The sequence below is a fragment of the Sesamum indicum genome, linkage group LG1 (assembly GCF_000512975.1).
Source record: "Sesamum indicum cultivar Zhongzhi No. 13 linkage group LG1, S_indicum_v1.0, whole genome shotgun sequence".
NCBI lineage: Eukaryota > Viridiplantae > Streptophyta > Magnoliopsida > Lamiales > Pedaliaceae > Sesamum > Sesamum indicum.
This window is the reverse complement of record NC_026145.1, coordinates 6,742,848-6,761,660: the sequence shown is the minus strand read 5'-3', so window position 1 is coordinate 6,761,660 and position 18,813 is coordinate 6,742,848. Positions and strand designations below refer to the sequence as shown.

Genomic DNA, 18,813 nt, shown 5'->3' with positions numbered 1-18,813 from the left:
GAATTTTCAAAATGATCATAAAATTGAAACAATTCAACATATTTAGTTATATTGTTTATGGGATTTTAAAAAGATCATAAAATTGAGAAAACTCAACATATTTATTCATTTGCTTTGCTAAATTTTGAAAACAGTTCCAAAATTGAAAAAAGCTCAATGCATATAGTTCCATGTCCAAGATTCTATCAAAGAATAACATCTTTTGATGCCATATCTTAAAGTCGTTACCAGAGAATTTCTCATGCGTTTCCCTGGATTAGTAGATTCAGTCGCCATAATCCACAAAATAATAATTGTCTTAAACTTGTCAGGAAAAAATCAAGGGATGTGCGGGATTTGTGTATCATAAAGTCGAGACAAGAGTTGAACTCTTTATCTTTAAGACAATTATTGCCCCACTCTGGTGCTAACGAAAACAACAATTTATCTCCCAAGATAAAACGACTTACAATCTCAAAGTAGTAGCACTACAAACTTTGAGAACAATGAATCAAATAATATTTTGGAACCCTCTTACTTAAACTATACCTGAAATATATTTTTATTGCTTAAGAAGCTATTGAATGAATGAAATGAAATTGGAGAATCTATTTATTGAAGTTGGAAAGGTATCATCAAATGAACATGTCCGATCAGAGAAGATATCTTCTAAAGGTTATAACTTTTCGTCTGAATAAATACATTATTCATCCAAAGGACATACCGCTTTACTTTAGATGCATCGTTTCATATAAAGGGTCTCACCCAATGAACACATCATTTTAACCAAAGGATACAACTATTTGGTTGAATTACGATTGGATGATTATTGGGTGTCATGAGTTTGTTATTCGTTGCACGTAGGGGTGGCAATTAGACTCGTAACAGGCAGGACCGGCCCCATTAGGTGCGAGTAATGGGGCTGGTGCGGATCCAAAAAATATTACCTTGGGCGGGTCACGGGTCCTAAAAATTAGAACCCACTTGGGTCCGAGGTGGATTTTGAGTCATAAAGACCCGTCCCGATCCCAACCCAATAATATATAATATATATGATATATATTACATATTATATATATATATATATTATTTTGGAGGCATTAATGTAGTCTCGTCATTGATTGTGGAATGAGGTAAATGATAAGTAAAATTTTAATTATATTTTTCTTTTACTTTATTTTGGTAGAATAAATTTAATAAAATATTATATTTTTTATTTTTTTATTATTGGGTACTTGTTCTACAGTTGAATAATTAAAAATTTGTCCAACAATTATTGATGAGGAAGAAGATGAATGATGATGTTGCATTTATTTTGATTTGAGAATTTATTTTTGGACTTGAATATTTGAGAAACAAATTTATTTGTACCTGATATGTTGAATTTTTTTTTAATATTTGTACAATAAATTAAAAACAAAAATATAACTGAGTCCACCAGGTTAGACCCGCCCCAGCGGGTTTTGTACCGGAGTGGGTCTCGGAATCGTCCCGAAGTTGGCGGGACGGGTCCCTAATCCACCCAAACCCACCCACTGCCATCCCTAGTCGCACGTTGTAACCAATCACTTATTACGATTTAATCTGATCAAAATAAATTTAATATTTAATTTTTCATTCATCATTTTCTAACAAATTGAATGTTTGGACTTTTATAATTAATTAATAAAAATAAATGAATCATAAATTGTATGAGCGAAACAAAAACAAATGGAATTAAAATTAAGAAAAAATATAATTTTAGTCCTACAACATCGAGGAATGTGATATTTTTTTATCCTGTACGAATTGATTTTCATAAATTAGTATTATAACTTTGAAATTTTAGCAATTTTAATTTTTTTTCCAATCAAGACATCTAAAAGTGGGGCTTTCTAGCTAGATTTATAGCTTAGCAGTCCATTTGGGGTGGCAATCTTTACGAAGACACCGCCACTTCATCATACTGGCCAGAAAGCTTCAATTTTAAAAGTTGTATATAAGTTACATGTAATTTTTTTATTAAATTGGTCAGAAAAAACTAAAATTATTATATTTTTAAAATTACAAACTAAATTATAAAAATCAATTCGTGTAAAATAAAAAATAGATTCTATCTTAAATTAAAGAACGAGAATTATATATATATATATATTTTAAAATTAGTTGGTCCAAAGTACTTAGAAGAATCCTACATCCCTCTCTCAGTACTTGCCATAAACATGCATATTTTCTGTTTCCATAAGTTTGCTCCACTTCAGATTTTTATTTCCTGTTGGGGTCCAATCCCTCTAAACACATCAAACATCCTTATCCCAACTCCCATGAGCTTTAGGACACCTATGTATGAAAACCATAAACACACAAAATAATTGCCTGCGCCCCTCACTCTCTCCACTTGTTAAGCTCAAAGCTTAAACGTTTGTACGCTGAGGTCAACGCCATAGTTGAAATCACTAACGTACAATACCACATAGCACGAATCCCCAACCTAATGGAACAAACATACTACACACGATAAATCTCTCAGGACAGAGAAGCAAGAAACTTCTGGAAAAAGGGATCGCAGAGAGCGGAGGGCAACCTTCTGGCTGCTTCCTAGATGGGCCCCAAGAACTCCCGGGGCGGACCCACCCGACCCGTTCTGCCTTCGCGAACCCCCGGAAAACACTAACCCATTTCCGGATTGTTTTTAACAAAAAAAATGTTCTTCCACACCCTTCCGTCCGCCTTCTCTATGCACGAACTTTCTAGAAAGAGATAAACACCTCACTACCTCCTCTCATTCTCACACCTTCCACTGCGTGTTTTCGCCCAGATTTCATATCTGCTCTCTCTGATGCTTCTGCTGCAGTTCAAGTGATTCATCAGTGTTTCAAGTTCGAAGCAGCAAAAAGTTGAAGCAGCTTTTTTTCTGTTGTCTTTTTTTGCTCTGAGGTAACGTATCGAGACAGATTCTTCGCTGATTTCTGAGGTCTCGAATCGTATGAAATGAATGGGAAAAAATATCTGTAGTAATTACTATGTATCAGACTTTTCTTTCCATTGTTGTTAGCAATAATTAATATTTATTAGTATTTGATAAAATTTTTTCTCATTTAATTTTGTTTCTTTTTTCTTACTGGTTTTTGGAGCAATCTGATGCGGTAAATATGAAGCTGATTGATTAATTAAGAACTCACCTGGATGAAGATTATATATATATATATATCTGTTTTGTGTGTGTGTGCTTTGAAGTGCTTAATTAATTTTGTTGCGAGCATTTATGAATGTGAAGGGATGGGGATGAGTTTGTATTTCTGTTGATGATCTGCTGTTCGAGTATGGATTTTTAACTCGCTGAGAATCCAGAGTTCAGGGTTTAAATTAATCTGCGGAGCGCGGCAGCGTGTGCAAATGTGATATGAGCGGCGAGTCCATGGCCGGCGGCGGTGGTGGAGGAGAGTCACAGAGGTCAACTCCGACGCCGTTTCTGACGAAAACTTACCAGCTAGTGGAGGATCCGAGCATCGACGATTTGATTTCGTGGAACGAAGACGGGACGACGTTTGTTGTGTGGCGGCCGGCGGAGTTCGCCAGAGACTTACTGCCTAAGGAGTTTGCCAGAGATTTGCTGCCTAAATACTTCAAACACAATAATTTTTCCAGCTTCGTTCGTCAACTCAACACGTACGTAAGTCTCTCCCCCCATAAACAGCTTCAAATCAAATCAACAACTGTTTCTACATCATTTCTTGGTTGTAATTGTTTCTACTAATAATCAGAAACTACAATAACATTCGTATATGCATTCAGAAAAATATTTACTAATAAATAATTTTTCCGGATTATACGAAATTAATTCACACTTAGTCCATCAAGAAAATACAAGGATTGATGTATTTATCTGTGTTTCCCAACTCTTCAGGAAGAACAATAGTTGCTTTATATGAAATTTCCAGCTCTTTTTCTTGCTTTCTGGGAAGAATATCAGAGTCGTGGGAAATTAATGAAGGTTTTTCATTAACTTTTGACCTGCTGCTATATTCGGATTCTCATGAGCTTTCATGCAGTCTTTTCATTACACTTTTAGAAATCCTTTTCATTAATGCAGTTGAGTTGGTCGCAATGAGTTCGTCAGGATCGAAGTAAATGACTTCGACAGTAATTTTTCTTTGAATTTTTTAAAATTTATAGTATACCTTTTCGTTGAATTCGCAGGGATTCCGGAAAGTAGTTCCCGATAGATGGGAATTCGCTAATGATTGTTTTAGAAGAGGCGAAAAGGCACTATTAAGAGATATCCAGCGCCGCAAGATCTCATCCTCCGCAACGCCGGTGGCGGCCGCGGGAACGACCGCGGTGGCAGCTAATACACAAGCGGCGGTCTCGGTCGTGGCTCTGCCGCCAGCGGTTCCTGTTCAAATCTCTCCAGCGAATTCCGGGGACGAGCAGGTGCTGTCCTCTAACTCATCGCCCGCCGCTGCAGGCGCCACTACCCCGATGGCGGTGCGATCTAGCACATCCGCGCCGGAAATCTTAGAAGAAAATGACAGGTTGAGGAGGGAGAATTCTCAGCTGAGCGAAGAACTGAATCGGCTGCGGAGCTTGTGTGGCAATATATACAACATTATGTCGAACTACGCGGCAAATCAAGGCGACGCCAGTACCGGCGTGTTGCCTGAGGGAGGAGCGATGAATTTGATACAGGTGATGGAGGGAGAGGAATGCGGCGGCGGAGGAAAGGCGGAGGAGGAGGGTGAAAGGTGGCCGAAGATATTTGGGGTTTCAATCGGAGCAAAGCGGTTGAAGAAAAATGAGGAGGTGGAAGGGGAGGATCAGGGACAGGCGGTTGGAGCGAACGCCAAATCGGAGCCGTCGGAATCGGGGAGTAATAAAAATCACGACCCTCAATGGCTTGATAAATTATGAATCTTTTTTATTTTTTATTTTTGGTAGTGGGTGCTTAGCTAGATATATATATATTTATATATATATAGTGTTTATGGGGAACAACAACTGGATGTAGCAGCAGATAATATGACACGTGTTTGGACCAGTTATAGTTTAGTTCCCAACAATGTTGTCCTGTCCAAAAAGGGGCAAAGGGTAGATTATGGATTTGAATTTCACTAAATATAAAAATATTTATTGTGTTTTATAATTTAAAAAAATTGTTTTTTATGATTATTGAGAGTAATAAATGTGTGGAAAACGTAAGGAGAGTAAGGAAATTTTAAGGGTTAATTATTTCTTATTATTATTACGAGTCGCAGTTTTTAATTTTTTCTTTTTTTAAATTTGTGTTCAAGTTGCGGTTTTAAATCGCGACTTGGTGTCATGATTGAATTGCAATTGTAATTCACAAATTATGTTAATTTTTTTATTTTTTATAAATTAATTATATTTAATTAATTTTTAAAATATATTAAGAATATAAATATAATAGTGTATATTTTTCTATACAATTCTAAAAAAATACAATGAGCTTATACTGATAAGTTTGCAACAATGTTGGAACCCGAGGCCAGATTCAGAATTTAGGATGCAAGTAATTCTTGTGATATTATGAATGTATAAATTATTATCTTATATAAAAAATTAGCAATGTACTTTTATTTATTTTTAAAATACAATAATAAATTAAGAAAAAAAATTTATGTTTAAAAAATAAATTATTTTATTTTAAAAAATACAAAGAGATAAATTGCTATTTTAAAAAATATTCATCTCTTTGTATTTTTTAAAATAAAATAATTTATTTTAAATATAAAATAAATTACTTCATGAATTTTTGTATTTTAAAAAATAAATAAAAATAAATTGTTAATTTTTTTATAAGATAATAACTATACATTTATAGTATCACAAGAATTACTTGTATTTTTTTTTTAAATTCTGAATCTGGCCTCCGGTTTTAATCGAAGAGTTTCAACATTGTCGCAAACTTATCAGTATAGTTCATTGTATTTTTTTAAAAATTGTATAGAAAAATATACACTATTACATTTGTATACTCATTGTATTTTTAAAATCAATATAATTTTAAAAATTAATTAAATATAATTAATTTATAAAAATAAAATAAAACTTGTGAATAAAACCAAACTTGTGAATTGCACAATTGCAATTCACACCAAGTCGAAACCGTGACTTGGGCACAAATAAAAAAATAATTCAAAAAAAAACACGACTCATTATAATATTAATATATTTATTTAAATTATACTAATATAATTTATTTATTTTTTATTAATAAAAAAATAATTAACCCGAAAATTTAAGTTAATTTGCCACGCATGAAATCAGCTTTGAGAGTATGATTTCATGTTGTAGAAGTTAGTTTGGAAAGTTGGTTTTTGCTTCTTGTAATTAGTAATTTAAATGGATTTTCAGTTAATGAATGCGTTATTATTTTTTAGTTAGTATAATTTATGTAAAATGTAGATAAGTTCGGTATGTTTAATTCGTTAAAAATCGTCAAAAAGAAATTCATTAAAAATCTAAATTATTGTTGAGTGAAGAAGAAATTTAGTTATATTTTTTTTTGTTTAAGTAGCATAAATATAATATATTTATAATACGTGGGTGATGGTTGTTATGTTCTGTATTTATAAAAGTGTCAACCAAGCCAATCAGATTGATGTATACTTCTACGTATTCTAAGATTAATCGAATGATTAACTTACAGAATAGGGGTTGATAATTCAATAATTAAGTTAGTAATAATTTTAAAAAGAATAAAATAGTAATGTCTAAGTAAAAAGTAATAATTATGCAGCATGTAATGAGCTAGTTAGTTATATATTATTAGCAAAAGGTTGAGGTAAGATTTAATTTCTTTAATGTCTTTAAGATAAAATTTTTGTGGGCAGGTGCTTAAGGTTGAATTAACTCAATCATTTTAAGATAGCAGCTTTGTAAATTTTGAGAAATAGAGAACCAAATAACATTTGGAGGTATATATGTTGACAAAACACAAAAATGCTGATTTTGCAGAATGTTTTAGACGCTTTTTCATCAATATTCTTCACAGTTGATTCCATTTCCCCATCTGCAGTTAGCCTAAAAGTAAGATGGAAATTTGGTGGAGGTCGCTTTCCTTTGCTTCTATTTCTAATGTATTTTAGTAGATAAGAAGAGGATGATAGAGATATTACCAAGTCCATGTTCATGAAACCTATGTGATTGATTTATAAAAGGGAATTTAGAACTTCTGGCTACAGAATCTTCACATAGTTTCCTGCAAACTTCTCTTGGATTATAGGTCCATATGATATGTCAATGCATGCCCCCACTTTGCAACTTTCTAGCCTGAAGATACTATTAAACTAATCTACCACCAGCTTTTTTCACAAATTTTCCACAAGGAAGTTGCGTTGTGGATAACACCAGAAACCCCCAAGAAATCTCTTTTATGCTTTTGCCTTCCGGTATCACTCTCATACAAGCATATCTATATATATATATCTACATAATGATTCCACAATGCTAGAAGGAAACAAATTCATCATGCAAACCAATAACCAGACTGCCATTTTAGAAATAACTGTTCTCTCAGCTCAAAATCTCATGGGGATAGCGTCGTTGGCCTTTTCCCGCCGTCTCCGGCCCTTCATTACCCTAACCGCTGACTGTCGTGCTGCAGGTAGCAGCAGTAAACATGTCAAAATGTACAAAACGAGGGTGGATGATAAAGGAGGTGTGAATCCCACATGGGGCGACAAGTTCCAATTATCTCTTGATCACAATTTTTTCTACCAAAGATGTTCAGGAATTTACCTACAACTTTACACGAAACATCTCCTAATGGGTCAGACTCAACTGGGGTGGTGTCTGATTCCGGCAGCTGATATAGTGAACCGGTTTTCCATAGTGGGTCCTACTCAGTTTTTGAGTTACCGTTTAAGGGCCAAGGATGGTTCAAGAGGGCATGGAATTGTTAACGTTGCAGTAAGATTACAAGGTTCTCTTGGAATTGTACATCCTCCAAGGTCATTGATTTCCAATGCTCCACACCTGCCAGAAGTGCATGAGAACGACCAGTTAGTGATTGGAATTCCAGTAAAAAGTTCCAACTTGTGTTCCCAACGACACTAAGAAAACAGTCCAGATGGGCACATTTTGCCAGAAGAGTGGCTAAGGAAAAGCTATCTCGATTTTTCAATGTATGCAAACAAATTTTATGGCTCCTGAATTTATTTTTGATGAGTTCGGAAAGATTGTACAGCAAGAGATGATACAAAGTACAAACATCCTTAAACCCATTAATCATGTAGAGTTACATGTAACTGTATGTGATACAATGTTCATATAGCATGCCTCTGGTTGCTCTGTGATCAGAGGGAAAAGAATTGTGTGATTTAGGAAGCATTGAAATTTGTATGTAGTGCCATTGCTACCATGCAATTTGAGGACGAAGATAGTTTCCTGTTGTTTCTGATTGAACATATAAAATTATTGTAATTTTTTATTGCAGTATATTCTCCTGGTAGAAAATTAGTTGACGTGATATCAAATCAAGGAACAATCGCACACAATTGTTGCTTTTCAATCACCAACTTTAAAATCAGATGGGACCTGATTTATGACAATCTAGAATACTGAAGTCAACAAAGAGTTCGTTCTTATCATATCAAAACAAACTAAGAACCAAGTTTGACAGCCTTCAACTTAAAGAATAAAGAATTTCTAAAGCACCAAAGCTTAACATTAACTGCTGTCATATCCGCAATACCACATCCAGCAGAAATGGAAGCTATTTCTCTGCGTTTACACCTACTATGGTTGCAGACTCAGAAGATGAAATTATCATCAATATTCTCCAAAAGTTCAACTGAGTAACAAGGAGTGTATCAACAGATCAAACACTTCAATTTCCCACCACACAATGTCTCAAGTGAATCAACAGACAAGGTAGAATTTGCAGTTCATGACATTTTCAGACAAGTTGGTTGTGACTCCAACCAAAAATTATTATTCCCTAGTCCCTACTTCTATATTCTCATCTTATGTGTGGGTGCCAGAAAAGAGTGTAATTTGTGAGTTTCTCTTCTTTTCACATTTTTCGACTCTAGTTTGAACATGTACTTCCTTCAAAATACAAAAAGACATCGTTATGATGGCATGACACATAACATCAAGGTACAATATTTTGAGGATAAAAGTTGCATTACAAAAACATGTAGAATGTTGGGCATCCTGAACTCAAGCAACATACTCATCCAATCAACAACCATAACCACGACATGTGAGCAGCTCCTGGTATTGTATGCTTATACTTGCAAAAAATTATATTTCTGTTTTGTTTTATTTTTTTGTTATTCAGAAAACAAGCAAAGACGTTTGAATGTTTGCCTGTATCCACACAAAACACACAGTTCAGTGTGTTTACCTATTTCTATTTATCTTACACTTATAAAAATCACGAAACAAATCATATTAAAAGTTCTAGAAAACATATTTACGTACCTTTGTCTTCTCTTTCCATCCCCAGAGATCGAAGAAAAACAACTTAGAATGGAACCAGACAAAACCAAAGTAGACCTTCAGCAAGATTAAATTGAAGAAATATGCTTTTCTCTCCCTATTTGCTCCACCAAACTTGATGCTATGGCAATAATCCAAAAGAAAAAGGGACAAGACAAATCATGAAAACAATGTAGTTGCTATAATGAACTAACAATAATTCTGAACCAAAATCCTAAAAAGTCATACTTATCAAATATCCAGCGGTTATTCTTGAAGGTGACACAAAGTGAAGAAAGTAATAAAGCAATTTTCATCGGTTGAAATTGAGCAGCAAAAATGGCGGGACGAACACAATCATGAAGATGAAGGATAAATTAGTATGAATATGCAGTTTCATACCTTGGCCTTACCTATTGCTTGACACCACAGCATGTCAACTACCAGAAGGGGCAAAATGCAATCAGTAAAACCAACAGCTTTAAAACCCTCATATGAAGATTCGGGGAGTTAATCACTCACACAACAGACAACTCTCCAAAGCTCATCAACTGATCCTCCCAAATCAAGCGACGTCCAATTTTCATGCCCTAGATTTTCCCTCTCAAACCCCTGAGAGTCGGAATTCATTCCGGAAATTGAGGTGGTGGGGCCAGCCGGAGTACGGATTTCTTTAAGCCAGCGGCGGGTAACAGGAACCCCACGAGATTCCGGCGGTTTGCTGCTGTAACAGAGGATTCGGGAGTTCCATTCACAAAAATTTCAAATAAAAATCACACACAGAGAGTCGGGCAAAAGTGAAAGAACTCTTGGGCAAGAACATGGGTTGCTTAGCATTTTCTTTCTATACTTAGCATTTTTATTCTAATTAACATCACAATAACAGCTATTTGTAAAAGGATAAATGCATTTTTCTTAAATATTTTTATTAATGTAATTTTGGTTTTTAAATAATTTAAAATTATAATTTTGGTTCATAAATTTTAATTTTTTTTGGCACTTTTAATTCTTTTATTAACTTTTCTGCTAAACTTAACGGAAATTTCATTTAAAGTGGAAAAAAAATACTATTTTCATCTCATTTTATAGTATTTTTCAAGTTGTAATTCGTATTTATTTTTTTTCAAACTTGAAAAGAGAATAAATAAAAAACAAAAAAAAAAAATAACCAATAAATTTTCTAAAATTTATTGGCAATTTTTCTATTGTTGATAATTTTTTATTAAGATTATTTAGAAAATTTGTTGCTTAATTTTTTTTTTTGTTTATTCTCCTTTGAAATTTGAAGAAAAATAAGTATATTGGATTATAACTTGAAAAACACCAGAAAATAATTTTCTTTCACTTCAAATGAAATTTTCGTTATTATTAACAAAAGAGTTAACGGAAGGACCAAAAGTGCCAAAAAAGTTAAAATTTGAGGACCAAAATTGCAACTTTAAATTGTTTGAGAATTAAAATCGCATTAGCGACTATATTTGAGGATAAAAAATATATTTATTCTTATTTGTAATTATGACATATCGAAGAGGAGATAATTGTAATTTGCCCTTTTAACATTATTATGATTTGGCTATTGGGCCTGTGGAGGCGTAATTCTTGGGCCATTGTGTAGGAATGAATACGGAGGTCCATAGCAGAGGTATGGGCTCAGAGAGCCCTAAGCCCAAGATGGATGCGACGTCGTAGAAACTTTATATTGCGAGGTTGGGGCATTAGGGTTTCGGCAACTCCAGAAACCAACGAAGTGCGGCTAGCTCACAGACCCTTGCAGCCATGGTTCTCAAGTAAGTTTTTCGCTCTCTCTCTTTCTCTCTTTCTGTCTGATACAGACACCACGCACCTGGATATGAGATTGTTGTGTGATCGACGTTTGAAGATGTGTTTTTCTTCTTTGATAATTTCTTTAGCTATGGAGGCATTCGCTGTTTTAAAATTTTTAGCCCTATTTCAATGTCTGGAATTCACGGGGAGCTGTTGGTCTGGAACTGTTAGATTTGTTTTCAACCTGTTAAATTTTCTTCTGCAATTTGACGGATTATAACTAGCATTTTAAGGGCTACATGGATAACCCTTATCAGCGTGTTTCGTGTTTTGTGGGGGTATAAAGAACAACTTTCAACGATGGAAAATCAACCTTGTACATCCATTGTGAATTTTGAGTTGATCTTGTCATTTCATTAAAAACATAGTTGTTAGAGATTTATAAACCTGAACAGCATCGTTGTTGCTTCAATTAAGGGCTTATAAACCCCTAGAAAGCATCAACATAGCTTTTTTGAGGAGTTCATATGGTGCTAGAATCTAGATACATATAACAATACTCCATTAGGGTTCTGGAATAGCTTCTTTGCTTGTCTAAGTTTTGCAGTGGTCTAGCCCACATGTCGTGCTCCTATTTTCCTGAAAACCCTTGCTTTGTTAGAAATTTAATCGGTGTAATAATATTCTGTCCAAATTGCAAAGTAAAGTATTTAGGGAGACTGGTTCTGTTTTCCTTGTTGATTCTCCAATTTGTATATTTATCATTCTCTATAACTTTTGTGTCTGGTGAAAGCTGGATCCTTGCATATAGCATACATTAAGTTACTGTATTAATATAATACTTCAGACGTTGTGGTTCATTAGAAATAATGATTTATTTACTATTGATCTTGGGTTTTCAGGACAGAGCTTTGCCGCTTTAGTGGTGCCAAGATATACCCTGGAAAGGGCATTAGATTCATTCGATCAGATTCCCAGGTGGGTTAAGAGGGAGGATGTTTGCTGCTGCAGTTTTCTGCGTAGCCAGTCTTTAACATTCCTCAGTTTCTAGAAGCAGTGCAAGTAATAAGCTCATGAAACTGTTCTTTTGCACCTGTTATAGGTTTTCCTCTTTGCTAACTCAAAATGCAAGAGGTACTTCCACAATCGCCTGAGGCCCGCGAAGCTTACTTGGACTGCGATGTACAGGAAGCAACATAAGAAGGTAATTTACTTGACAATCCCTTCTAATATATCTTTTACTCTGACTGTTCCTTGGCTGCATTGGCTTTCTTTATTGATTTGTTGTCACTAAATGGTTTGATCACTGATCCATAGGACATTGCTGCTGAAGCTGTGAAGAAGAGGCGCCGAACAACCAAGAAGCCTTACTCAAGGTCTATTGTCGGTGCAACATTAGAAGTTATTCAGAAGAGAAGAGCTGAGAAACCAGAGGTCCGTGATGCTGCACGTGAAGCTGCTTTACGGTATGTTAAGAGTTGAAAATGTTTGATCGCATGCTATATTTGTGATTTGACTATGTGTCCATACGATATGAAGAGATTTATATTTAGAACCTTTGACTTTTTGCTATGGATATCAGTGAAATCAAGGAGAGAATCAAGAAAACCAAGGATGAGAAGAAGGCCAAGAAGGCAGAAGTGATGTCCAAGCAGAAGGGTTCCGCCAAGAGCAACGTACCCAAGGGCGCTGCACCGAAGGGTCCTAAGATTGGAGGTGGTGGTGGAAAGCGTTAAATCTTTTGCAGATCTTGAGTCACATTTTTAATTCTATATGGAACATATTGATGCAGACATGGTTCTATTCCATTACTTATTGAATCGTTTTGGTTGCCGACATGCAATTGTTGTTTGTTTGAGCATTATTAGCTTGTAAGGCTATAGACTTGGTTTTAATTAGAATAGCATACCCCTCTCACTTTTGGTCTCTTTCTCTTGGTAGCTTTTAGTCCTCTTTTGGCAATTGCATATTGACTAAGATTCCTGGAGATTACACAGACCAAAAGCTTGCTTATTTCACCTAATTCGAAATCGTGCAATTTGGGGAGCCTGAGTTTGCATGTCACTTGATGCAATGCTCAAGTCCATGGCTTTAACCTGAAGAATCACTTTAAATAAGTCCGCACCTAGTTTGGACACTTAATCAGTAGACTTCCATGTTGGTTGAGGGAATCTGGCAATGCCGCCGTAGCTAATGTAGTACGCTGCGAAATGCACCTGAGATAAGTACGCAGAAGAGGTCTTTGGACCCAGCACTTGCAAGGAAAGGAAAGTGGATCAAGGTTTCCTTTTAACCTGCTAACCATATTTATTTATTTTATTATAAAATATTGTATAATTTTGATATCCATACACGTTTAAAATCAATTTATTTTATTTAACTAAATATATGTGATAAGAATTTAAAACGCACGCATAGAGCAAATTTTAATATTGGAGGAATTATATAGGACCAGTATCAACTAGCAATTAGTATTTGAAAATGTGAGTAGTTGCAACAGTGGCTTGATAAAACTATTGAAGCAGCCTTAGACAGGGGATCAGAACAAAAGAATCGGTAATAAGGGAGAAGGGAGATAGGAAAGCCCAGATTAGAAAACAGACACAAAAGGTGCTCTGCCCTGAAGCACGGAGGAGGACCTCTCAACACCCTCCAAATGTGCATCCACTAGAACATTACTATTTTTCTCTGTCTTTGATAAGTGAAAAACTTAGATCCAATATGACTATCTAAGTTAGAAAATTACTACCATAATTTGTTACTTCTCCATTTCGACGAGATTCAAACTCATGACATTTATAATGAAATAAAAGTTATGAGATTATGACATAATTGAAGAACTCGTCTTCAACCCTCAAAGAACTCAATATTGGGAAAAATATAATCTATTTTTGAATGGACTTCCGTGACAGAGTTTGAAGATATTCAGAGATAAAAGAGCAGTAAGCTAGGCCAATGGACTATAAACTAAATTAGGGATTAATCTAGAATTCCTTAACATACTAGCAATGATGTGATAAAAATTTATACTCAAACAAAAGTTCTAAAAAAACTAAACAAAACCTATTGAGAAATGAAAAGATTCAAAGAAATGAAATGATGGAATTTTGCAATGAACGATGATCCTCGTGAGTCATTATGATACTTGTGAGATGTTAGATTCTTTTTGAAAAGACGATCGTGAGCGAGCTTGGAGCGAATCAACAAAGCTTATCATAAGCAACTTGGAGCGAGCGAATCACCTGCGTCACAAGGACCATTCTCCCTCAAACACCACCCTATTCCTATTCATCCAAAGGGACTAGTAGAGAGCCAGAAAATAAGTGAATTTCGCTTTATCCAACTTTGCGAATATATGCCGTAGCCAATCCTCCATGCCAAGGCCGCCTTGGGCAATCTTCTGGGCAGGATGTTGAGAATTCGACCTCTCAGTTTTGTGACTTTGAGGTCGAACACTAGGTTGTATTCGTTGAGGTCGTAGTCCATGACAGTCATCATGAGATCGCACTTGAGCTTACGGATCAGAACACGATTTCAATTGTGCTTCATGAGGTCACATCGTAGGTGCACATGCCACGTCTGTAGATTTGTTAGATACGGGATAGATACTCTCGAACTGTCTTTTTTTTTTTTTTTTTTCTTTTATGTAACAAATTTGGTTAGTTAGTTGGGTTAGTTACGCCCATTGTATATTTAATCCCTTGTATACCATCATATGATGAACATATTACATAAAACTAGAGGAGAATTTTCTCTACAATGGCTTGCTCTCTGTATTCTTCCTTCTTTGAATATATGAAATTCAATATGGTATCAAAGCCTTTTTCGTGAAGGACTCTGAATACAACACCGGAACCACCACCCATACATCGTTTGCTGCTGCCACGTGATGGCGGATTTGAACCGGGAACCCCGATCCGTACAACTTGAGAAGAATGCTCTATACTTACATCCTTCAAAACACTCCGGAATGGTTCTGTTATGTTTCGAGTACGATATCTTTACATCCATATATACAATAAATCTAAAACTTTACCAAATATATTTTTTTGTAAGTTTGATCATATCTAACAGTCTGATCTGAATTTTAATGGTCTGATTAACCCATGTTTTTCAATAATGTAAGATGATAGTTACATCAATGTAATACTAACATTTATAAATATATAAATTTACTGCAGATTGTGAACATATATTAATCTCAACTATAAAATATTTTTATGTATTTCAATTGCATTATTTCAGATAATTGATACTTTTCTATAATTTTAAACTGTTCAGTATGATTTTTTTTTTGTACATTTTACTAATTATATTACTACTAAACTAATCAGTAGTTTATATTTATAACAATAAATTAAAATTTTATACTATATTTTGGTATATTTATAATATAGTACACATTATACAAATATTTTTATGTATTTCAATTGCATTATTTCAGATAATTGATACTTTTCTATAATTTTAAACTGTTCAGTATGATTTTTTTTTTGTACATTTTACTAATTATATTACTACTAAACTAATCAGTAGTTTATATTTATAACAATAAATTAAAATTTTATACTATATTTTGGTATATTTATAATATAGTACACATTATACAATCTATTTTGTTACTTATAAATTTATATAAAAAATTGGTGATTCTCATTATTTAATCTAATAATAATAATAATATAGTGTGCATTATACAATCTATTTTATTACTTATAAATTTATGTAAAAAATTGATGATTTTCATTATTTAATCTAATAATAATAATAATAATAATAATAATAATAATAAACAAAAAAGCAAAAAAAAAAAACAAATCAACTCGAGCTCGAGCTCGAGCTCAAAATTACAGTATCGAGCTCGAGCTTGAAATTACAAAATCAAGCTCGACTCGTTGCCACCCCTACATACCACAAACACTTCACCAGATTGTCATCAGAAACATTATTAACTTTTTCTTTATCTTCATAATATTTTTTTTTATTTTCTCTTTTGGGTTTTTTACAATCTTTAATGTAATGCCCTTTAATTCCACAGTTATAACGTCTTTCTCTTGTTTCATCTTCTTTATACGAATCCTCCCTAGTTCTGGATTTGCTTCTGCTACCACTCCTACTTTTACTTCTACTTCTATTGTTGTACCTAAGGCTAAAGTTTCTAAATTTCGGTCTTCCCCTAACAACATTAACCTCATGTTGGTTTTGACTAGGTTTATTTGTTTTTAAGTCCATCTCCTTACTTTTTAAACCATTTACGACAGTTTCAAGGTTTACACTATCCTTACAGTATTTTATGGCCGCTTTTAGATCAGAATAGGTTTCAGGAATAACATTAAGTAACACTATGGGAGAGTATTTTATCTATATTTTTATCACCCATGTGTTTTATATCTTGAATTAACTTAGTGAAATCATCTAAATTTTCATCAATATTTTTAGACAAGTCAAGTTTATATCTAAAAGACTTTTCTGATTTTATTTTTTCTTTTCTTTATGCAAAAAATTACGCTCTTTGAGCATGATTTCACACATATTTTACAAAAATATCTTTTGCAGCAATTACATATAATTTTTTAAAATTTTACATTATTTAAATAAATTCCTAATATAAGTTGATTGAAAAGTCTACTTAGGAAGAGTTAAAATAAATATATTTTTCATAATTATAATTCTAGACACTAAAATTAGAAAAGGAAGATAATTTGTAGAAAGCTTCTAGAAGTCATATAAGAAAATACCTATTGATAAAAGATAACTGTTTTGGAAGATTCTTATACTTAGAGTTAGAAAAATATCAATGTGGAGAAATTCAAAGAGCCTCTATTCTAATCTTTGGATGAAATTAGTATACACCGTTGATTTGATTGGGTGACTACTATAAATAAAGGGTGATCCTCATTTGTAATGGAACCAAGTTAAAAAAATAATTTGAGTAGTGGTCAATTTTCCTACAAAGAGTCTCTACTATTCTTTCATCAACCAAGTCTTTTTACATCCCAATTTCAAGTATTAAAATTTTTATATAATTATAAATATCTACGCATATTCTAAGGGGTTGTTTATATTGAGTAACAAAGGTGGATCGGGCTAGAAAACTAGCTCGATCCATCATTTTTATTGTATGATATCAGTTCGACAGTTATCAATCGAGCCCTTGATTGAGGTCGATTAGTCTAGATTATAAATTAGACTCCAGTCCATGTGGCTGGAAGTAAAGTGGGGGCAAAAAGTATGTAGTGTACTTGATATGCATATAAAATTTTCACACGTAACCTCATTTTAAAAAATTTTATATATTTTCATTTTTATCTCAAAAGCATCACTCTAGTAGAAGAGTAATCATTTTCTACTTGCGAGCAGTTCAAACTTGAACTTGAATAGAAAACCCTAAAAGCTCAGATTCCTTGAATCTAATCGAAAAATACAACATAGTTGTGCTGAGACTTAAGTATATCATTGGCCCTTCATGTCATCTCACCCAGTCAATCCCTTGCGCTTCTCTCTTGCTTACTCTGAGTACAACATGATCATTCATTTTTTGTTTCTATTTGCAAATATAAAATAGATTTGTATGAACTTTGTGATTTTTTTTTAATTCTGTATCCAGCAAAAAAATTCATTAAGGTCCCATTTACCATTTAACCAAATTATAAGTATACGAATCCTGAATGTAGTAGCAGATCTATCTAATAAGATTCAAGAGATATGGGTTAACAGAAATTAACAAATTGTGCCTTAGGTTGGGTATGTGCAAGCTCTACAAAAATATAAGATGAAAGCACGGAAAAAGACTCGAAGAATGAGCAACAAAATTTTTATGACGACGAGATCCTTAGCGTGAACAATCACAATAAAAGATTTGTTGCGGGCATTTCATCATTAATCTACAATAATGAAGTCAGCGATGCTAAGGAATTGGATGCCTTCGTAAAAGAATATCTCCATCCAAATGATGCTGATACTGAGGAATTCAACGCCTTCATAAAACAATGTTTTTATCCAAATGATGATGATGAATGGTGTTGGTGCTGAAGAAACGTTGGACAGTCAAAATAAAGAACAACCTAAAATATCATCGAGAACATCCAATGCTCCTGAGCTTGATGCCTTACTCCAACCATATCTGAAAAATTGATACACTATTTGAGGTGTTTGATAGTTTGATCACTACAAGAAATATAACTTTTAATTATGACTAGTGTCATGGTTAATAATAAACAGTTGTAATAAATAGTTATTCGATCGGGATTTTTGTGGGAGTGGCTTCAAAAATTATCATAATTAAAAGCCATAACAAATATTTTTACCATGGTTCATAGTTGTAACAAATAACTTTTTCAAGGTGAAAAAAATAATTTTTTGCATCGATTTTATTTAACTATATTTAATAATAGTTATTTACTATAATTTATTTGATATAGTCATTAATATTATAGCTAATAGTAAATCTTTTTCTAGTTGATCAACACGTTGGCGAGTACGTCAACAACAATCAATTTACCCCAGGCCAACTGACTAGTGATTGATAGTACAATTTTTTTCGTTTCTAAATTCTAAGATATGTATACCAATCATGGATTAAAATACTTGGACTTGTACACTAAGCCTCCATTTATTTTGGTATCGGATTAAATGCGTGATGGG

General features: G+C 33.6%; 3 protein-coding genes across 3 annotated transcripts; all 3 read left to right on the top strand.

Moving 5' to 3' along the window:
- On the top strand, nt 3,542–5,084 carry LOC105158775 (heat stress transcription factor B-2b-like; the record flags this gene model as incomplete). The annotated part of the gene is made up of 2 exons (XM_011075640.2): nt 3,542–3,631; nt 4,159–5,084. Coding segments are annotated over 2 exons (801 nt in total), but the record flags the coding sequence as incomplete, so codon positions are not given.
- On the top strand, nt 7,328–9,217 carry LOC110012455. The gene has a single exon (XM_020696221.1). It carries the CDS (start codon nt 7,426–7,428, stop codon nt 8,035–8,037), a length of 612 nt encoding a protein of 203 aa, XP_020551880.1. The 5' UTR covers nt 7,328–7,425; the 3' UTR covers nt 8,038–9,217.
- LOC105157517 (60S ribosomal protein L24) lies at nt 11,067–13,096 on the top strand. The gene is made up of 5 exons (XM_011073921.2): nt 11,067–11,192; nt 12,072–12,147; nt 12,272–12,373; nt 12,487–12,635; nt 12,752–13,096. Exons 1-5 carry the CDS (start codon nt 11,182–11,184, stop codon nt 12,903–12,905), a joined length of 492 nt encoding a protein of 163 aa, XP_011072223.1. The 5' UTR covers nt 11,067–11,181; the 3' UTR covers nt 12,906–13,096.

Bases quoted from the DNA above. Each gene is read 5' to 3' on its own strand.
- LOC105157517 (XM_011073921.2), top strand. The intron at 12,374-12,486 runs GTAATTTACTTG...ACTGATCCATAG, and splicing joins ACAGGAAGCAACATAAGAAG to GACATTGCTGCTGAAGCTGT. The intron at 12,636-12,751 runs GTATGTTAAGAG...TATGGATATCAG, and splicing joins GCACGTGAAGCTGCTTTACG to TGAAATCAAGGAGAGAATCA.
- LOC110012455 (XM_020696221.1), top strand. From the start codon at position 7,426: ATGCTAGAAGGAAACAAATTCATCATGCAAACCAATAACCAGACTGCC.